We start from the raw sequence: 23,475 nt of genomic DNA on the forward strand, positions 1-23,475 counted from the left end.
TACTCTTCTTGGTTATATTTCTGGACAAGATAACATAAGAAAAAGTTGAAATTCCTGGAAACACCTTCCCATGAAAACTTCCTGAAAATTAAGTAAGCCAAATGGTATTTGACACTATTCTACTTCTGGTTCTATAAAATATTACTGCACTGATTAGAGGAAGAAGCTATCTGGTAAACTGTGTATGAAAAAAGTTTTTCTAACAATGCTTCTCAAGTTATCAGTGGTGAAAAATATTTTTCCTCAAGTTTATAGTGGAAAAATAAGAAACAAACTTACTTATTATTAGTAATGTGAAAATTTTAAAGGGAGAAAATATAGACCAAGTGTTACAGTCAGGTTTGCATTGCTGGTAGAAATCACCCAACCACGAGCAGCTTGTGGGAAAAAAGAGGTTTACTTTGGCTCACAGGCTCAAGAGGAAGCTCCACAATGGCAGGGAAAACAATGGCATGAGCAGAGGGTGGACATCACCCCCTGGCCAACATAAGGTGGACAATAGCAAAGGACAGTGTGCCAAACACTGGCAAGGGGAAACTGGCTATAACACCCATAAGCCCACCCCCAACAATACACTGCCTCCAGGAGGCTTTAATTTCCAATTGCCATCAGCTGGAAACCTAGCATTCAGAACACCTGAGTTTCTCGGGGAACACCTCAATCACTCTTGGAGCAATGCTGCTCTGCAGAACCTATAATGTTAACTGGGCAGATAATTCTTCAGTCAGGCTTCTTTTTCTTTTAGTTTTTTGATTATTTTTGACAATTTCATATATATATGCAATGCATTTTAATCCCACCCTCTGAATTACCCTTTTTTCCCCTTTCTTCCCACTAAAACCCTTCTTCCCATCATATCTCCAATCCCCTTTCGTGTCTTTTTTATTGACCCACTGGTTTAAATTCGGGCTGCTTGCACAATCACAGGTGGGAGGCTACTTACCTCCAGTGCTCCCACCCTTCTGGTTTTGATTTTTTGAGACAGAGTCAGTATACCTCAAGCTCCTCTGGACTCAGCCTCCTCTCAAGTGCTCATATTACAGGGGTATCCTCCAGACCCATGTCTTAACTAAAGACATTAGACTCAAACATTTAATTTATATCACAAACATAAAGTCTCACAAAATATGCCATCTCCGTAGATGAGAGCTCCAAATTGTGTGACTACCAAGCCCCTGGATTTCTCTACCACTCCTTACTGCTGCTTATAGATGACAGGCATACTCTACCTTAGTTACACTATTCTGTTTAGTTAGTCAACTTTTGGTTTTGTGTGGTATGGTCTCAGTGTAGTCCAGGCCAACCTGGAATTCACTATGCAGTCTCAGAGTAGCCTCGAGCTCTCAACAATCCTCCTACCTCTACCTCCCGAGTGCTGGGATTAAAGGTGTGTGCCACCATGCCTGATTCGTAATTTATTTTTATTTATTTGTTTGAAATAGAGTGTGTGTATGGCCTACCAGTGCAAAAAAAAATAAAAATCCAGATGCACGTGTCACTTTATACACCTGGCTTTACGTGGGCACCAGAGAACTGAACCCAGGCCATCAGGCTTTTCAAGTAAGTGCCTTTAATAGCTGAGCCATCTCCCCAGCCCTATTCCATTACCTTAAATTCTGTTCTCAACAGTGTAATTTTGAGGGAAGTGAAAATACATATATTTCAGCACAAGGCCCCTCTTTGAACCACAAGCTCTGTAATACAGTGAATTTACTTATCCCACAAGTAAACCCGGTGAAAAGTCACACTTTAAAACATCTAAGTGCCACCTTCCATTTGAAACCTGGTACACAGGAATTGTAGAAATTCTCATTTCTTTGTTCTGTACAGTAGTATCAATAGTGGAGTTCTTGAGGAGCAAATTACCTTACTTATCTTGACCCTGCCTTCCTCCTACAAAGACATCAACCTTATAGCACTGCTGCAGGGAGTAAAAACAGCCCACTCAAACACCCAGCATATAGCACCTACTCAAGTTCTCACAGATGTCAGCAACCATTAGAACAACTGCATCCATCTGTCCACTCACCCACCAATCCATGTATCTGTCCATCCAACAGATACTTAACGACTAAAATATGCCAAGTACTAGGGTGGCAGTGAACCTGTCTCCAGAATCTTTATAGTCCGTTCCTGAGGGATTTCTCTTCTCCAGCCTAGTAAAATGTAAATTATGGCTTATTAGAAGTCAAGCACCTGACAAGACTTAGAGATTCTCTGCACTTAGAGCTCTTGTGACAGCTATTACCATGAAGGTCCAGGACAAGTTCATTTTTTTTTAAGATTTTATTTTTATTTATTTGTTTGAGACAGAGAGAGGGAGAGAGAATGGGTGTGCAGAGGCCTCTAGCCACTGCAAATAGACTCCAGAAGCATGTGCCACCATGTGCATCTGGCCTACGTGGGACCTGGAGAAATGAACCTGGGTATTTGGGCTTCACAGGCATACACCTTAACAGCTAAGCCATCTCTCCAGCCTGAAAAGTTCATTTTTAATCTGCATTAAAAAAAAAAAAAAGAAAGAGAGAGAGAGAGTGCTGTGAGACTACATAGTGAATTCCAGGTCAGCCTAGGCTATAGTGAGACCCAACCTCGAAAAACCAAAAACAAAAAAAAGTGCAATTAAACCTGGCACAGTGGTACACACCTGAATTCCTAGAACTTGGGAGACGGAGGCACAAGGACCAAGAACTCAATGCCAGCCTCAGCTACATAGCAAGTTCGATGGCAGCCTGGGCTACATTAGACCCTTTCTCAACCAAAATTTTTTTTTTCAATTAAGCTGATTTACTTAAGTATTCTGTATGTAAGTGTATACACATAATTTCCCTTTACGAGCTCATTATCATAGCTAAAAGTAAAGATGAAGTCCACTCTGCTTCTTGGAAGTTGGCAACAACCAAGCAGAGCGCCAACGGCACCAGCTGCTGGCCAGCAAGGAAGAGGTCAGGCAGGATGCACAACACCGCAGTTGCGAACTGGCTTTATTCCAGATTTGCAGCTTCTGGGAGGTAAAGCCCACAACCCAAATTTCTCACATCAATAACTGTCAAAGAACAGCAATTACTGTAGAGAGTTTTATTCTCAAAAAAATTGTAATGCACAAAATCTCCCCATAGCATATTCTGTAAAGTCAATATCTAGACTTTCATTTAATCCTGGCTTCTCTCACTGACTGATCTGTGAACTTGGCAGTTTTCTTATTTGGTTAAGCCTAGATCATTTTTTCTAACATTGAACAAAGAAGGTAGTTATTGCCAAAATGTAAATTCAAAAAGCAGAAAGCTACATTAGTCTTAAATTTAACACATTTTATGGCTCAAGTGGGATGGGGTTCCATTTCATAACTAGCTGAGTCAAATAATAAATGGGATTTAAATCACTGCTGTTAAGTTCTGATGTGAAAGAAATTTAAGTAACTTCAATAGCATGGAAAAAAGACATTTTGCTCCTGACACATAAGGGATTAGTTAAAATGCTCCAATATACTTAATCAATATCACCTCTATCATATTTCAGTTTGAAAGGACATATTTCATTACTATTCTCTTGGATGTAATGCTCATTGATGGTCCACATTTTTAAAGTTAAACCAGCTAATAACTATTTGAAGGGAAAAAAGAAGGGAAATTCAGACTAACACTCTCTCACTCATCTTACATATCAGCCACCAAACCAAGAGCAATGATGTAACCAAATATATAAGCAAAAAACACCATTTAATGTCAATTGACAAGGCTGGTTAATTCATAAATTTCTACATTACTATATGTATATATGTGTATACTAAACTGCAATTTTTTTCCATATGCAGTTGAAAGATAATTTTTCTAAAGTAAAATGAGTGACAGAAGTATAAAAATTATTTCTGGGCTGGAGAGATGGCTCTGGGGCTAAAAGGCACTTGCTTGCAAAGCCTGTTCCCCAGGTGCAACTGCCCAGTACCCATATAAAGCCAAGTGCACAAAGTCGGGCATGTATCTGGAGTTCATTTGCAGTGGCAGGAAGACCTGGTGCACACATTCTCTCTCCCTCCCTGGCCCCCGTGTGTGTGTAGATCTTTTTCTGTCACACTCTCAAATTAACTTTTTCATAAAAATTATTTCTGCCAGGCATGGTGGCACACGCCTTTAATCCCAGTACTTGGGAGGCAGAGGTAGAAGGATCTCCAGGAGTTCAAGGCCACCCTAAACACATAGTGAATTCCAGGCCCATCTGAGCTAGGGTGAGACTCTACCTCAAAAAAAAAAAAAAAAGCCACAGTAATAATAAATATTATTTCTTTTCTCAAAGAAAGAAATCCAAAACTGTTATGAAATATCTACTTCTTAATTTTTATTATATTCAGATCTAGTGACCACCACTAAAAGACTTTTCTAGGATCTGAGGAGCACTTTGATTATCAGTTAAAGAGCTTGATTGTCTCTGGGAAGGGGTGGAGGTAGATAGAACACAGGGTAATAGCAAGCATTTCATGCCCATTTTTCTTTTGGCTAATATTCTATATACAAGTGCTACCTAGAACAATGGCTTAACTTAAATAGGCTCAGTAGGCCATCCTGTATCAGTTACTTTCTCCTTAGAACAAAATATCCAACCAAAGCAGCTTAACAAAGGAAAGGGTTTTATTTCAACTCAATTTTCGTGAGGAAGCTCTTCATGGTAGGTTATATGGAAGAAGTAAGGGCAAACACAGCAGGGCCCACACCCAGTGACACACTTCCTCCTCTCACACCCAGTAACACACTTCCTCCTCCAGCAAGACTCACTCACACCCAATGACAACTTCCTCCTCCAGCAAGCTCATATCCAGTGACACACTTCTTCCTCCAGCAAGCTCATACCCAGTGACACACACATCTTCCTCCAGCAAGGCTCACACCCAGTGACACATTTCTTCCTCCAGCAAGCTCACACCAAGTGACACAATTCCTCCTCCAGCAAGGCCCACACCCAGTGACACACTTTCTCCAGCAAGGCTCACACCCAGTGACACAATTCCTCCTCCAGCAAGGCCCACAACCAGTGACACACTTCTTCCTCCTGCACGCTCACACCCAGTGACACACTTTCTCCAGCAAGGCTCATACCCAGTGATTCCTCCTCCAGCAAACTCACACCCAGTGATACAATTCCTCCTCTAGCAAGGCCCACAACCAGTGACCCACTTTCTCCAGCAAGGCTCCACCTCCTAAAGGTTCCACAACCCTCCTGAACAGTGCCACTAGATGGAGATTAATTGGGTATTCAAATACAATAGTCTATGAGGAACATTTTGCATTCAAACAACCCCAGCTTGTTTTTCAGTATAAAAGGTCTTCTATAGGCCAGGCATGGTGGCACACCTCTTTAATCCCAGCACTCAGGAAGCAGAGGTAGGAGTATTTCTGTGAGTTCAAGCCCACCCTGAGACTACATAGTGAATTCCAGGTCAGCCTGGGCTAGAGTGAGACCGTACCTCAAAAAAAAAAAAAAAAAAACTCTTCTATGGGTTGGGGAGATAGCTCAGGAGTTAAAGGCACTTGCTTATAAAGCCTACCAGCCGAGGTATGATTAAACAGCATCCATATAAAACCCAGATATGCCAGGCATGGTGGCCAGATGTACAAAGTGGCACATGCATCTGGAATTAGTGTTTAGGATCAAGAGGCCCTGGCATGCCCATTCTCATTCTGTCTGTTTCTCTCCCAACACCTTACAAATAAATAAAAATATTAAAGTATCCTACAGTGAACTAAAAAGTGATATTGATCTTCTCATGCAAGAAGTCCTTCAGAATGAAACTTACAATTATGTGTTTCTGCCTAAGATACAAAATGGTAAAGAACAACTTCAATATCCCCCATAGGCAATATGGCTATAAAACAACTGATCTTCAGAGATTTCAAAAAAACTTCTCTGAGAACAATTAGAAATAAGACCAGAAGTCTAGCCAGGCATGGTGGTGTACACCTTTAATCCCAGCACTAGGGAGGCAGAGGTAGGAGGACCATCATGAGTAGAAGACCAGCCTGAGACTACATAGTGAATTCCAGGTCAGCCTGGACTAGAATAAAACCCTACCTCGAAAAAATAAATAAATAAATAAAAAGAAAAAAGAAAAAGATAGAGATGTCTAGTGATTTCGGCAGGCAGTGGTGTCACTAATGAACAGGAAATATTTACTAAATTGAATCAGTGCAGTAAACACACTAACATGGACACTTGAACTAATGTTAAAGTAAAGGCCTTAAGATTTATAAGAATCCTATTCAGTTGGCAATGGCACCAAAAAGCAGCACTTGCATACTCTTTAGGTAGGACAGTAAACAGTACTGCCTCTTCGGGAAAACAATTTGACAACTAGTTAACATGCTTATAAACATGCATCACTTGGGAACAACATGCATCACTTGAGGCTAGGGAGTAGCTCAGTCAAAAGGTACTCAGGGTACAAGCATGAGGGTTTGAGTTCAGATCCCCAGCACCCACATCAAAATGGCAAGGTACATGCCTATAATCCCAGCAGTAGGGAGGCAGAGACAAGAGTGTCCCTAGGACTTGCTGACTAGACTATCTAGCTGAACTGGTGAGCTCCAAGTTTACAGACACCATCTCAAAATACGTGGCTGGGCATGGTGGCACTCAGCAGACAGAAGTAGGAGGTTCACTGTGAGCTTGAGGCCACCCTGAGACTACACTGTGAATTCCAGGTCAGCCTGAGCTAAAGTAAAACCCTACCTCAAAAATAAAAAATAAAAATAAAGTGGAATAATTGAGGAAGGCACACTTCAACCTCTGACCTACACGTACACATGTATACAAAAAAAAAAAATCAGGGCTGGAGAGATGGCTTAGCGGTTAAGCGCTTGCCTGTGAAGCCTAAGGACCCCGGTTCGAGGCTCGGTTCCCCAGGTCCCACGTTAGCCGGATGCACAAGGGGGCGCACGCGTCTGGAGTTCGTTTGCAGAGGCTGAAGCCCTGGCGCGCCCATTCTCTCTCTCTCCCTCTATCTGTCTTTCTCTCTGTGTCTGTCGCTCTCAAATAAATAAATAAATAAAATTTAAAAAAAAAAAAAAAAATCAACTTTAAGCCTTTAAGTAACACTCTACGTATTTATTAAAACATGAAAAACACTAGAGTTAAACCTTTAATCTTTTGGTTGTTGAAGTACAGTCTCACTCTGGCCCAAGCTGACCTGGAAATCACTCTGTAGTGTGAGGGTGGCCTTGAACTCTCAGCAATCCTCCTAACTCTGCCTGAGTGCTGAGATTAAAGGCGTGCACCACCACACCCAGCTAGACCTTAAATCTTAATGGTGTAACCCACCCTCCTATTAAAAGCTTTAAAACTAATTTACTTCTCCGTATTTTGTGATTTCTCTTAAAAGCTGCCTTACAAGGAATCTATATTGCTTTTATTTTTTCCTAAAAATTACACTTTTTTCACAGGTAAACATATGCCAATTACATAAATTAAATATATGGGAACCATGGTGAGAAAAAAATAGAAAGGATAAAGAAAAACATCACCATGAATATACAATGAATACTAATGCTATTTAGAAACTATATTAGGAGACAATAAAGTTTAATTTTTTATGCCAAATACAGCTGATGATCAGACTCTAGAGGTTAAAAAACCTTATATTCTAACTAAATTAAACTTAATTCCACTCTTTTTCTGAATACAATTTTTCTAGCATGCCTCAATACGGTATCAATATTAAGAAAACACAGCATACTACTCTGGCATATACCAATATCCATTTCAGCTCCTTCAGCTCTGATGAAAGAAATACAATTTGTCAGCTGAGCACGGTGGCACACGCCTTTAATCCCAGCACTCAGGAGGCAGAGGTAGGAGGATCGCCATGAGTTCGAGGCCATCCTGAGACTATATAGTGAATTCCAGGTCAGCTGGGCTACAGGGAGACCCTACCACAAAAATCAAAAAAAAAGGAAAGAAATACAATTTGTCACCAGATAGATGGTTATGGAAATTACACTACTTTTCTATTTAATCATTTCTAGATACAAGCATTTTGTGGAATAATATGCAAATAGAATACAGAAAATAAACTTTAAGTAGACTATCTCATACCTTGTCAAAGTAACAAGAGTATCAGAGATAAAATAGTTTACAAGAAAGTAATTATGAACTAATATTGAAGAAAAAAACTAATGCAACTGAGTTTTCTGTAAGGGCTAAAATCACATTGAGGCGCTATCTTATGTACTAGAAACGACAAAGTACAATTGAGAAAAGCTTCCCACCTAAAAGACCAAATCTTTGTAAAACATATTTACAAAGAACTGAACAAGGAGTACTGGTACTGTATATATTTAATATAGGCCCTCGCCTTTATTTCAATCAAGACACATAAGCTGACTATATTTTACATCCCTCCTTAGTAGTGAATAGTCACTGTTAGTTACTATGAGAGCCATATTCAGTGCTGTAATACATAAATACAGCCTTGATTTATGATTCCCCTTACTATTTTTCAACTTTACAATGGTGTGAAAGCAGTGAAAATAAAACTTAGAATACCAAATGTTGATCTGGCTTTGGACTAGTGATACTCAGTGAGCTAATGGTTCATGATACTGGACAGCAGGAGAAAGCCCATCTCCCAGTCCAGCCATGTCATCAAGAGGGTAACAACCAGTACTCAACTGCATGCTACGTTGGCAAACTGGGATGCAGAATACGTTGAGTGTATTAAATGAAATTTTATGTTATCTACATTTATTTTGGGTTTTGCGGTTTTTGGCTTGTTGTTTTGTTTTGTTTTTTGAGACAGTATCTCATGTAGCCCATGCCAGTCTAGAATTCCCTATGTAGCAGCAGGTGACCCTGAACTCCTGATCCTTCTGCTTCTACCTCCTAGGATTACAGGTATGTACCACCAAGCTCAACTTAAACACAATTGTTTTTTTAAATTTTTTAAAGTAATATTTTGTTTATTATTTATTTATTTGAGAGAAAGAGTGAGAGAATGAGTGTACCAGGGCCTCTAGCCACTGCAGATGATCTCCAGACACATGTGCCACCGTGTGCCATCTAGTTTTACATGGGTACTACGGAATCGAACCTGGGTCCTTTGGCTTTGCAAGTACCTTAACCTCTAAGCCATCTCTCCAGCCCCTTAAAAATCATTTTAAGTTACAATACATTCAACTTCCCATGGTACCCCACCTATGTGACTGTTACATAAGAACAACTATCAATCAAGTCTTTAGAATGTATGAAGCAGCTATAATAATGAAATACAGGGGGCTGAAGAGATGGCTCAGCCATTAAGGTACTTGCCTGCTAAGCCTAAGGGCCAGAGCTCAATTCCCAGCACCCACATAATTCCATATGCACACGGTGGCACATGTGTCTGGAGTTCATCTGCAGTGGCTAGAGGCCCTGGTGCAACCATTCTCTCTCTTTCTACCTGCCTCTTTCTCTCAAATACATAAATTTAATTAAAAAAAACAAGGATATTTAGAATGCATCAAGAATGGCAAGACACAGTTAACTAGAGTTCAAGCACTAGAATAATTTGCTTATTTTATTTATTTGACAGAGAAAGAGGGGGAGAGAGAGAATGGGTGTGCCAGGGCCTCCAGCCACTGCAAACGAACTCCAGACGCTTGCATCCCTTGTTCATCTAGCTAACATTGAGTCCTGGGGAATTGAACCTGAGTCCTTTGGCATTGCAGGCAAATGCCTCAACCGCTAAACCATCCCTCCAGCTCAATTTGCTGTGTTTTTGAAAAGCTCCCTATCATGTAAGAATCAAATGAATATCTCAGATAATATTAGTTCTATTGGCTCCTGGACCTACTAAGACATAATAATGTATGCCAAATGCTTATCTAATAAAGGTATTTATAAGCAAAAACATCCTACTCACCTCAGTGAAAAATAAAACTAGTAATCAAGATACATACTTAATCTTCATTCAGGAGTGTACTTACTCTAAGATTAGAATAATACTAATGAGACTACTCAATGAAAAGCTAGAAATACAACAAGCAAAAGATAAGTTTAATAAGCAACCAACTAGAAAGATACACTACTCCAGGCATATAATTCAATGATAGAAGACATTTATTACAGAAATAGATTAAGTGCCCCAAGGCATTCTTGAGAACTATTCTTCAATATGGGTTGGTAACTTATGTTCTTAATGATAATACTAAGCCATCAAAACACACTGTGTTCAATACTGTCTGACTAAAAAGGCAGAAAATTATGTTATACACTTCAGAAAGATAACTGAAATAGCTAAAATGTTTAAGTTTTTGGTGCTTGGAGGGTTTCAAATTACCTGAAAAATTCACACATATAGAATTATTTATTTATTCTAAAGCCAAAAAACTAAAGAGCCTAGAGCCATCCAATATGTGTAAGAAGTTTATAATGACACATGCAACCGTTTAGCATAAGCCCTTTCCATGTCTGAATCATTCCAACCCATACACCCAATACTTCCATGAGCATTGTCAAAGATCAGAATGACCACTAGGTAGGCAAGGCAAGTAGTAACATCTACCCCTACTCCAACTATTTGTGAGGATCAGACTTTAAGAGGGAAAAAAATAACAGCTAAACACTGACTGCAGGGAGCCAAAAGAGGGACAGTGTTGACAATTTTTGTATTTATTAATTTATTAATTTATTTTGGTTTTTCAAGGTAGGGTCTCACTCTGGCCCAGGCTGACCTGGAAGGCACTATGTAGTCTCAGGGTGGCCTCAAACTCACAGTGATCCTCCTACCTCTGCCTCCTGAGTGCTGGGATTAAAGGAATGTGCCACCATGCTAGGCCAGTATTGACAATTTTTAAATGGGACCATGAAACAAGCTATCGATGTTTGTGTTAAAGGAAAGGAAATATAACATATCCACAGGAATTGATGAAAGAAGATCAGAGTAGCAGGAGACATGGGAGCCAGGGGCTGCGGAGGTAGATCAATGGGTAAGAGCACTTGCTGCGCAAGCATTAGGACCTAAGTTCAATCCTCAACCCCAATACAAAAAGCCAGGCATAGCCATGCACACTTATAACCCCCAGCACTTGGGTGAGTAGAACCAGGAAGATCATTCCTGGGACAATTTGATCAGTTAGTGTAACTGTAAAATGGAGCAAGCTCCACGTTCAGTGAAAGATCAAGAAATATGGCAGAGCTGTGCAGACCACTGTGTGCTCCTTCCCACTGCTGACTTCTTGTTTTAAAGTGCCTTTTAATTTTAACAATCACTTTTTACAATGCTATTTACTGAAGTTATTTATTAAATAAAAAGACTGAAAATACTTTAAAAAAAAGAAAAAAATATATGGCAGAACAGTACACATACTCACATAATATCCTCCAGCCTCACATGTGTATATAGAGCATGCAACTACACTCATATGGGCATACATACTACCCCACCCACACACACACTGCAAAGAAAAACCAGAGCCTCGTATAGTGGCACAGACCTGCAATCCCAGCATTTAGAAGCAGAGGCAGGAGGGTCGGGAGTTAAAGGCTACCCCTTAGCTACACAGAATGAATATTCAAGGTCATTGTAGGGCCAGGTAAGGAATTGGTCTTGGCCACTACCAATAATATTCCAGAAACAAATGTAATCAAACATCAGGCTAAATGCAGTATGAAATTAATATCTGGGTTCAGCCATGTCCATTCATGCCTGAAAATAACATGGAATTTTATCTTTGTTTGTTTGTTTTTGTTTTTCCAGGTAGGGTTTTGCTCTGGCTCAGGCTGACCAGGAATTCACTATGTGGACTCAGGGTGGCCTCTACCTCACAATAATCATCCTACCTCTGCCAGAAAAATACTGGAATTAAAGGCACGCATGTAACACCACACCAGGCAAACAATGAGGTTAGTTGTGGCTGGTCTATCTTGCTTACCAGGAGAACTGGCATCTAGGAGAGCTATATCTGGCATTAGACATGCAATCCATTAATTATTTTAAAAAAGTAAGAACAGAACACATCTCAAGTATACAAGCTCAAATTAAACTACAGATTTTAAGAACAGATTTATTATGTTTGTGATTTCATGGATGACAACAAGAAATGAGGAATCTCGAGCAGAACTTCACGAACAATAAAGACAGGATATTAGTCAGGGAAGCACTAACTAGTCCTATGTGACCAAACTGTACAGTGCATACAAAGCTTGAAAAAGACTCGGGAGGCAGAGGTAGGAGGATCGCCATGAGTTCGAGGCCACCCTGAGACTACATAGAGAATTTCAGGTCAGCGTGGGCCAGAGTGAGACCCTACCTCGAAAAACAAAAACAAAAACAAAAAAAAAAAAAAAAGCTTGAAAAAGAGTTGGAAATAAAATTGAACATAAAAGCAAGAACTACAACTTGGTGGGCCTTGAACTCATAGAAAAAGTCATTTAAAATATCTAGTGAAGGAAGTTAAGATATGAAATGTGTCAATAAAAAATAAAAGACTGAAGGGGGCTGAGAAAAAATAGTAAGATATTAAAATAGGGCTAGAGAGATGGCTTAGCAGTTAAGCGCTTGCCTGTAAAGCCTAAGGCCCCCGGTTTGAGGCTCAATTCCCCAGGACCCACATTAGCCAGACACACAGGGGGTGCACACAACTGGAGTTCATTTGCAGTGGCTGGAGACCCTGGCGTGCCCATTCTCTATCTGTCTATTTCTGGCTCTCAAATAAATAAATAAAAATAAACAAACAAAAAATACCATTATAAAAAAAGATATTACAATAATCTATGTGAGATGATTATAATAAAATGGAATCCCGAATTCATTCAATTATTCTAAGACATGCCAGTTACTAAGCTCTGTGTTAGACACAACAATTGAAAAAGCACATGTCCTGCCCTCCAAAACTGACTGGGAAGACAAACGAGAAAACAAGGTAATTACAGGCTGTGAAAAATGCAGTTTCCTTCAAAACGCTGTGAGAGAAAGGGGGCTATTTTGACAGGGTTCTTAGGCAAGACTTTTTTTGAGATTATGACATTTATGCTGAGAACAGACAATGGAAAGCGAACACTGAGGAAGCCTAAGCAAGAGTGAGACCCTACCTCAAAAAAACAAAAAATTAGAGAAAGAGAAAATGAGGTACAAAGAGGTAAGTACTTTGGCCAACATGTAGTTCAGTAAATTTTAAGTTAAGCAATTCAGCTCCAAAGCACAGTTGTTTATTTCATTCATTAGCTATATCAGCCAAAACCTAAAAGAAAACTAAACCCCAAAACCTTGAGGCTTTCCAACATTCACTGACAAAGCTACAGACGCCAACATGAAAGACAGTAAGTGCCTTCTATGGTAAGGTGGTGACTGAGTGAGCTCTACAAATCTTCAGAAGTCAGGTGTAGTGGCACATGCCTTTAATCCCAGCACTCTGGGAGGCTGAGGTAGGAGGATCATGGTAAATCTGAGGCCACCCTGAGAATAGAGTAAATTCCAGGTCAGCCTAGGCTAGAGCAAGACCCTATCTGCAAAAATCAATGAAAAAAGAAAAAAAAGAGTATTTTCAGGATTCCAGTAGGGAAAAATAACAAGAGAAGAACCATGAAAACTGAAAAAGACACTAGTAATGATTTTGTGAATAAGGAAATTGAATTGTGGAATAATGTAATTGTAGAAAATGCTGTTACAAGTGGATGCAAACTAGAAATATATACTCCAAGTAGGTAAAATTTCAATTGACATTGTCAAAGGTGGCATTCAGAACGACCTGAGAAAAGATAACATTAACAAGGAAAGCAAAGATATTAAGAAGCAACAGTTTACTATGACACAAACTATTCCACTTTTTAGGGCTTACAACTTCATTCCCATGAAACTTTGGCTTAATCAAGGTGTTTTCTACATCCTCCTGCCCAAAATGTAATACTGCCTCCTCAAATCAAGCAGAAAAATAAATAAATAGGAGTATAAGGCTAGAGAGATGGTTCAGCAGTTAAAGGCATGTCTTACAAAGGCTAGTAGCCTGGTTTTGATTCCCCAGTCCTCATGTAAAACCAAATGTACACAGTGACAGATGTGGCTGGAGTCCGTTGCAGTGGCAGGAAGTCCTGCTGTGCCCATTCTCTCCTTCCTTCCCTCCCTCTAAATAAGTAAGTTAAAATATAAAAATAAAAATGGGGGCAGCTGGAGAGATAGCTTAGCAGTTAAGGCATTTGCCTACAAACCAAAGGATCCCAGTTTGATTCTCCAGGACCCACATAAATCAGATGCACAGGGGAGCACATGTGTCTGGAGTTCTTTTGCAGTGGCTGCCTGCCTTGGTTCACCCTCTTTCTCTCTCATAAATACATAAATAAAATATATTTTTAAAAAATAAGGGGGAAGAGAGTATAGCTAAGGAAGGAGTTTGAAACTATTATGTTTGGGCACATTTAGTGTGGTATCTTCAACGTGGAAAATTTGTACAAAGTCAGACAATTCTTGGTTATTCCATGTAAATAAATAACAGTACTTTAAGTTAATTTGTAGAGAAACTAGTACTCCCTGCACCTAGCACAAAAAATGTACAATTTTTTTCAACTTTTTTATTGACAACATAAACAATATAGCATGATCATAATCCTTCCCACTACCCTCCTTTTTCCTCTCCAAAATCTGATCCCTCAAATGAGGAGGTCCACATTAAATGTCCTTTTACCTAAATTATACTTACATGGATATATTCATGATTAAAATATTAGTGAATAACAAAAAAATAACCTAGCAATTGCATCCTAACCCAGTTGTCTCAATGATAGGAAGGCAGATGTCCAGAGATAGCTCAAATTAAGTTAAACCCTTCTACAGACCCTATCTCAAAATAATAATAGTGACAACAGTAACTCCTGATTTCTATTGTTAATACTTAACCTGGTTGATAGAGAACAAAAGCAAAGAAATATTCATTGCTACAAAGAAGTAATTCATTGAATTTTTCACAAATTCACAATAAGTAATGCTCAAGGCCTTCCTTGCCCTTTTTATAATTGATTTGGAGTCACTGATAAGCATCAAATTCTTTATTTTTTATTTTTATTTATTTATGGGGGGACAGAGATAGTTAGACAGAATTGGTGCACCAGGGCCTCTAGCCACCGCAAGTGAACTCCAGACCTTGTGCATCTGGCTTACATGAGTACTGGAGAATCAAATCCAGATCCTTTGGCTTGGCATGCAAGCGCCTTAACCACTAAGCCATCTCTCCAGCCCAGCTTCTGATTCTTTTTTTTTTTTTAATTTAATTTATTAGTTTTCTTTTCAGTAAATACAGGCAGTTTGGTACCATTATTTAGGCTCATCTGTGATCTACCCCCTCCCATTAGACCCTCCTTGTTATTGAAAATGGGTCGTGCATTGTGGAGTTAGCCCACAGTTATTAGTATAAATGTCTCTGAAAATCATGACCCAACATGTAACTCTGACATTCTTTCCGCCCCCTCTTCCGCAAGATTTCCCTGAGCCATGTTGGGTTCATTTTTGGTCTGCTTCAGTGCTGAGGTGTTGGGGGCCTCTGAGGCTCTGGCTCTCTGATTTGGTAGGAGTTGATTTTTCTCTGCATTGATCCTTCCCCTTTGTGCTGGTATCCAGTTCTCAGGAAAACATCACCCTTGCTTATTTCGCCAGTTGTCCTTAGTTTCAGTTGGGCCCCTTCTGAGGTATGTTGGGGCAGCTCTCTTCTTAGGATCTGATTCTTAATCCAATTTTCCAGACAACCAGTGTGGTGGTTTGATTCAGGAGTCCCCCATAAACTTAGGTGTTCTGAATGCTAGAGTCCCAGCTGATGGAGATTTGGGAATTAACGCCTCCTGGAAGGAGTGTATTGTTGGAGGTGGACTTATGGGTGTTATAGCCAGTTTCCCCTTGCCAGTGTTTGGCACACTCCCCTACTGCTATTGTCTACCTTATGTTGGCCAGGGGGTGATGTCCACCCTCTGCTCATGCCATCATTTTCCCATGCCAGCATGGAGCTTCCCCTCAAGCCTGTAAGGCAAAATAAAACTTTTTTTCCCACAAGCTGCTCTGGGCTGGGTGATTTCTACCAGCAAAGCAAACCTGACTACAACAGTAAAGTGGCACTGAGGAGTGGTGTCATTTGTTGCTACTGTGTGGCTTTGGCCTTTTGGAGCTGGTTTTCAAGAGGAATGTGGAAGGATTTGAAACCTTGGCCTAAGAGATGCCTTGCAGTGCTGTAAGTACAGCTTGATGGACTATTCTGGTCAGTTGAAAGACCTGAATGCAGTAAGAACTATGGACTGTGAGGTTTGGCTTATTAGGAAGGTGAGAAAAAGCTTTGCTTGGACTGAGCTAGCAGTTTGTGTGAGGCTTACTGTTATGCCAGTGTTCTGAGAAGTGAAGGGTTGCTTTGCACAGAAATGGTGTGAGAAGAGGGATATGGCACAGAAAGAAAAATCTTTGGGTGAACTGCTGCCCACTCAGCTGCAATTGAGAGATTACCTTTGACATTGGGCCAGTTGACCTGCACTGGGGCAACAGGAAGAATGTTGACTCCTTTGAAGGAGGCTGAGTGCTCAAGGAGTGTCCTGTTCTTCAAAGTCTGCTTTATTCCCCCCTGGATTAACAAACTGGCACCCTGCCTGGTATTGTGAGTATAAGAAATGCAGGAAAGAGAGGGTCACTGAGTTTGTGACAGTCTTGTGTTTTGGAAATGGCCATGGGCAGTGTAAAGCAGGTTTGCTGGATGCCTGCATGGAGACTCCATGGAGCCATGAGGATGAACGTGAATTGCTGTGGAGACCCAGTGGAGATGCCAGAACCATGAGATGGCTGTCAAGGAGAGCTTCCAGTCCCAAATGCAGTGTTCCAGGACTGTGAGTAGCCTAGCTGGAGGGGTGGAATTGGAACTCCAGAAATTTATTGCTGGTTAGAGTTATCGAACTTGAAGAATTGTCTTCACTAGAGTTGTTGGACTTGGAGCTACAGAGTTTGTTGTTTGCCATGTTTAAGTCATGTATTGCTTCAGTATTTCTTTGCTATCCCAATGCCATCGTTTACAGTGTGAATGTTTATTCTGTGCCACTATGGGTTTTTTGAGGCTTTGTTTTTTTTTTTTTTTTTGTATTATGGGGATGTGTGAACATCATTAAGATTGATATGACAATGACTGAGATGGGGAGGTAATACGATGGAGAATGGAATTTCAAAGGGGAAAGTGGGGGGAGGGAGGGAGGGAATTACCATGGGATTTTTTTTATAATCATGGAAAACGCTAATAAAAATTTTTAAAAAAGAATGATATGGGGACTATTAAAGATGGACTGAATACATTACATTTTACATCATGGATGGTTAACAGTTTATGGGGGCCAGGGGCGGAATGTGGTGGTTTGATTCAGGTGTTCCCCAGAAACTTAGGTGTTCTGAGTTCTAGGTTACCAGTTGATGGAAATTTGGGCATTAACACCTCCAGGAGGCAGTGTATTGTTGGGGGCAGGCTTATGGGTGCTCTAGCTAGTTTCCCCTTGCCAGTGTTTGGCACACTCCCATTGCTGTTATCCACCTTATGTTGGTCAGGGGGTGATGTCCACCCTCTGCTTATGCCATCATTTTCCCCTGTCATCATGGAGCTTCCCCTGAAGCCTGTACGCCAAAATAAACCTCTTTTTCCCATAAGCTGCTCTTGGTTGGGTGATTTCTATAAGCAAGGCAAACCTGCCTGCAACAACCAGGTAATAAAAAAAGGTGCTTTTAGCCAGGCATGGTGGTGCACACCTTTAATCCCAGTATTCAGGAGGCAGAGGTAGGAGGATCGCTGTGAGTTTGAGGCCACCCAAGTTTGTGGTGGTGGGGGGGGTTATGGGTGGTAGAGATACATTTTTAATGACTGAAAAGGTACATCTTTCACAGCAAATTAGTTTATCAACATGTAAAGTTTTATGTTATTGTTGCTTGTGTGTAATGTGGTGTGAAGGGGTGTGGTATGTTGCTCCACCTACCTTCGAGTGGAGGAGGGGAACACTCATCTATGGTGGCCAAAACAGAACATGGTGTATCCTGCCCATCACTTTTCCACTGGCTCTTGTTTTCAGCCACAGTCACTAGTAGTTCCAGAGTATGCAAAGCTCTGAGGATTCCTGGGATTTTGTTCCTCTGCAAGACTAGGGCTATAGGCCCAAGGACACATGCAGCTCTTTACATGGAACTGAAGCTGAAGATTCAAACTATGACACCCTCAGTCCTAATGCTTGCAAAGGGACACTCCAGCCAACACATAAGTTTTTTCACTTATCTATTTTGTGAAAAACATTCATCAGTTCCTTAACACAAATGAATTGACAAAATTAAAAAAAAAAAAAAAAAGCCGGCCATGATGATGGCACACACTTTCTATCCTAGCACTTGGGAGGCAGGGATAGGTAGATGCCATGAGTTCAAGGCCACCCTGATATTACACAGTGAATTCCAGGTCAGCCTGGGCTAGAGTGAGACCCTACCTCGGAAAAAAAAAATAAGAATAAAATCATTTCTGAAGCCACAACAGTGAAAATGAATCACTTAACTTTCCTAGGCCCACTGTCTGCTTGTCAAATTTAAACCAGCAGCAATCATACTAATTCAACAAACTCTCTTAAGGTACCCATGACCCTGTTACTGATGTGTTTCTATCACTGCCCCATGTGCAATGGGGCCTAGCAAATAGAAGAATGTTCTAAAACTATTTTTTTTTTTTTTTTGGTTTTTTGAGACAGCTTCAGTATGAGGTCCAGGCTAACCTAACTTTATATCCTTCTGTCCTTTCCCCAGAAGTACTTGAATCACAAGTGTGTGCCACCACAACCAGACAAGGTCCTAATTGTTTACTAAATAAGCTACACCCACTAAATAGATTTATTATATATGTTGCCTTTTTCAACTCTAGAAACTAATTCAAAAGTGCTTTTGTGATATACAAGTTTAATAAGAAAAAACATTATTCATGGGTTGAGGAGACGGCTCAGTAGTTAAAGGCACCTACTTGCAAAGCCTGCAGACCTAGATTCGGTTCCTTAGTACCCACATACAGCCAGATGAACAAACTGGCACATGCAACTTGAGTTCATTTGCTGTGCAGAGGCTGACGCACCCATTCTCATTCATTCACTTGTACTCATATCCATTCTTTCTTTCTCTCTCTCTCATAAAAGAAAAAAGAAAAGACATCATCCAAGTGTTTACTTTAAAGTAAGCAGAAGTGGGCTGGAGAGATGACTTAGTCAGAGGACCCAGGTTCAAGTCCCCAGGACCCACGTTAGCCAGATGCACAAGGGGGCGCATGCATCTGGAGTTGTTCATTGGCTGTGGCTGGATGCCCTGGCACACCCATTCTCTCTCCCTCCCTCCTTCTCTGTCAAATAAATAAAAAAAAATAAAATATTTTTTAAAAAAATTAAGTGATACTGCCCAGGTGTTTTGGCTCACCCCTTTAATCCCAGTACTCAGGAAGATACCCATGAGTTCAAGGCCACCCTGAGAGTACATATGAATTCCAGGTCACCCTGGGCTAGAGTGAGAATTTCCCTGGCAAACCAAAACCAAGAAAAAAAAAAGTACGTGGTACTTACTTTTACAATTCTAGTCCACCCACCAATAATGTGATCTCTAAAGATTCATTCTGGGGCCTGGAAATATGGCTTAGAGGTTAAGGCACTTGCTTGTAAAGCCAAAAGACCCAGGTTCAATTCCCTAGTACCCACAAAAATGCAGATTCACAATGTGGCATATGTGTTTGGAGTTCGTTTGCAATGGCTAGAGGGCCTGACAAGCCCACTCTCTATCTGCCTCTTCCTCATCCTCTTTCTCTCTCTCAAATAAATAAAACAATATAAGGGAAGAAGATACTTAATAGGTTGATATTGTATATATATAATTACAATGATTGTAATGGGGAGGTAATATGATGGAAAATGGAATTTCAAATGGGAAAGTGTGGGGGTGGGGAGGGAGGGAATTACCATGGGATATATTTTATAATCATGGAAAATGTTAATAAAAATTAAAAAAAAAACAATATAAAGGACTGGAGAGACAATTTAAGAGGTTAAGGCGCTTGCCTGTGAAGTGTAAGGACTCAGGTTCGATTCCCCAAACCCCACATAAGCCAGATGTGCATGGTGGTGCATGCATCTGGAGTTTGTTTGCAGTGGTTAGAGGCCCTGGCATGGCTATCTCCCTCTCTCTAATAAATAAATAAAAGACTTTTAAAAAATACTTTAGGGCTAGAGGGGTGGCTTAGAGGTTATGGAGCTAGTCTGCAAAGCCAAAGGACCCAGGTTCAGTTCCCCAGGACCCACATAAGCCAGATGCACATGGTGGTGCATGCTTCTGGAATTCATCTGCAGTGGCTGAAGGCCCTGATGCACCCATATTTGTGTCCCCCCACCCCTCAAATAAATAAAATAAATTTTAAAGAATTCTAAAGATATGTCATTTCCAGAAAGCCAGAAAAAGCCATTCTACATGCAGTTCAATGGGAGAAAGAGATATCACCAGTGAAGATACTCAACAGTGGACACTGCAAGCCTTATATTTGGCCAGCCAGGCCAAATGAGCCAATGGGTGCAATAGTGGCACAACTATCATGGTGGAAACCAACTGCCCTCTAATTGGACTGGAGGCCCACTCCATGAGAAGGAATACATCCCTGATACTGAAAACTTAAAATAGGGGTAGTCATGAGCCCTGGGGGTGGGGGGAAACTTCTGCTGATGTCTGGATAAATGTATATATTATGCTTATCAAACAGCCCAGCAAGCACTTCTCTTAATATTTATACCCTTATATTAACGCTACTCTCACTTTTGGTAGATGGCAGTGACTTTGGGACGACTCAGAAGGTATCGTGATCCTGGAAAGAAGTGACTGGAGTAACGAGTAATATCTCGGTCACACCTTCCAAGGCTCAGGGTCTAATGCAGAAGAGGTGGTGGAAAAAATGTAAGAGCCAAAGAAAGGATAGAACTCCTTACAACAACGTGCTCCTCTCAGACACAAAATGGCCTGGATATCCATGACCTCACAGTGCCTGACACTACCTACACAAGACCAGCATAAGAGGAGGTAAAGATCATGACATCAAAATAAAAGACTGATTGAGATGGGGAGGGGATATGATGGAGAATGGAATTTCAAAGGGGAAAGTAGGGGGAGGGAGGATATTACCACAGGACATTTTATATAATCATGGAAGATGTTAATAAAAATTGAGAAAAAAAATTTTAAAGATATGTCATTTCATCCTAGCCACACACCTGCTCCCATTAAGGCACTGAAGGCTAGCACTGGAAGTAGAAATGACCTTAACTGCTGTCTCAAAGTATTAGGCAAATGAAAGTTAAATGATAGGGCAGAGCATTCCAAAATTAAGGTCTTGCCTGCATCTTCTGGGCTGGCCTGGAACTCCTGATCCTCCCCCTCTGCTTCTGTAGCAATTGCCCAGTGTGACACTGTCTTGGCTTGCCTGCATCTTTCAAACTCTGCCATCCTCAAATATTAAATTCAGCAATAATCACAAGTAACCAGTATGAAGTAATTACTGCAGGTTGACACATAAGTGTGTCATTTTCTGCAAACAGTAACACCATGGCAGAAATAATTTTCATTTCCCACAGAACAGATGAGGAAAGTGAGACTAGGAAATGTTAACTGAGAAGACAGCCCTTGAACATCAGCTATATTTTTTTTTGAAAATAAAAGCTATTTGTGCCAGTTCAACAAACTGATACGCTGGATTGAAATTATCAATAGTTCCCAACTTTACAGCCTGGCACAATTGATTTTCATATGAATTTTAAAATTTCAAAAACATTTTAAAGCATTTACCAATTTAAAATTTTAACGCCTTTAATCCCAGCACTTGGGAGGCAGAGGTAGGAGGATCGCTGGAAGTTCAAAGCCACCCTGAGACTTCCAGGTCAGCCTAAGGTAGAGTGAAAGCATACCTAGAAAAAACAAACAAACAAAAAAGTACACATGTGGAAAGACTTTGCAGGAATGGAGAGAGAGGCTCAGCGATTAAAGATGCTGACCTGGAAAGCCAGACAACCAGGTTCGATTCCCCAATGTCCCCATAAAGCTGCACAAAGTGGTGCTAATGAAAGTAGGCCCTGAAGCGCCGTCTGCCTTTCTGTCAAATAAATAAATAAATAATAACGTTAAAAATCGTTGCTTTTTAAAATATGCAAGAATGCTTTCTTTAAAAAAAAACTTATTTGTGTGTGTGTGTGTGTGTGTGTTGTGTATGTGTGTGTGTGCATAGGTGTCCCAGGATCTCTTGCCACACAATCAAATGTGTGGCTGGCTTTATGTGGGTGACTGGGGAACTGAAGCCGGGCCACAACAAGCTTTGCAAGCAAACGTTCTTAACCACTGAGCCACCATCCCAGACCGGAGGAAGGGGCTTTTACGGCTACAACATTACATCTACTTTTACCTTTTTCCTATTCAGTCCATTTCCTTACATAGAGATCCTAGTTCTTCAAGCTTCACCCGAAACACTTAACGCTACAATCTACGACCCTTCTGTTGTTCACACTACACACTGCGTAGGAGTTTATTCCAATTCTGAGCTTTCAGGTAAAGTTCTGAAAACAGCCCCGAAAGAGTACCCTACAAAGTAGCCCTCCACTTGAAAAGTTCACGTGTGCAAGGCCCCGCCGGGAAGCAACGGAGTTGTTTCATTTCTCTCGCCGGCCCACTGCCCTAAGCTGGAAGTCCTAAACCCATCTCGACACCGCTTTCGAGCGCCTGTCCCAGTGAGTCCTTTCCCCCTCCCCAAGCAGCTGTCACACGCGCGCGCACGCACGCACGCCCCCGGCCTCGGTCCCTCCTCGGGACGCCCAGCTCCGCCATCAGAAAGCAGGGAGGGCGACGGCGGGCAGCGCGTGAGGACGCAGGCGAGGGGCCGCAGGGCAAGCCCCGGGCCGGCTGGGCAGGCGAGGGGCCGGCGCAGGACGGCCCACGTGAGCCTGCGGGCCGCGACTGCACTCACCAAGCCGTCGATCTGCACCTGCTTCACGGCCGAGTCTCCCGAGCCGCCTTTGCCTTTGCCTTTGCCCACCGCGCCGGCCGTGGAACTGGAAGAGGCGGCGGTGGAGCCGGCGCCTTCCTTGCGGGAAGCCATGTTTCCAGCCAGACAGGAAGAAAGAGAAGCGTGCGGCGCCGGAAGCGGAAGTACGAGCCCGCCGTGACGGGTTTACGGAGCGGCGTCGGAGGGGGCGGAGCCTGGAAGAGACGCCGGAGTGGAGCCACGCCTCCGCGGCCTCCCCCAGCAGCCCCGGCCTGGAGCGATCCTGGGCGCAGGCGCAGTTTCCGTTCAGGAGTCTCGGTGACGCAGGCGCAGTGCGCATTCTCTTGTCACCCATTGAATGCTCATTTAATTCTATTCTTCAAATTAGTAGGACCCCAAATCTTCATATTATCTTCAACTGTTCAGTGTCTCTTGTGCCTCATCCCTGTTCCATAAGAAAATTCTACAGTTTCTATCTTAGGAATGTATT

The 23,475-nt window shown here is 41.4% G+C and overlaps 1 protein-coding gene across 1 annotated transcript in view; it reads right to left on the reverse strand.

Annotated features, from left to right (window-relative positions):
* Positions 1-23,135, reverse strand: part of Eif3h (eukaryotic translation initiation factor 3 subunit H) — a 112,463-nt gene extending 89,328 nt beyond the window's left edge. The window contains exon 1 of the mRNA XM_004661381.2: positions 22,968-23,135. Within this exon, the coding sequence (XP_004661438.1) occupies positions 22,968-23,099 (132 nt within the window). The 5' untranslated portion in view covers positions 23,100-23,135. The remainder of the gene's footprint in view (positions 1-22,967) is intronic.
* Positions 23,136-23,475: the final 340 nt, after the last annotated feature.

This window comes from Jaculus jaculus, chromosome 2 (assembly GCF_020740685.1).
Source record: "Jaculus jaculus isolate mJacJac1 chromosome 2, mJacJac1.mat.Y.cur, whole genome shotgun sequence".
NCBI classification, from domain to species: domain Eukaryota; kingdom Metazoa; phylum Chordata; class Mammalia; order Rodentia; family Dipodidae; genus Jaculus; species Jaculus jaculus.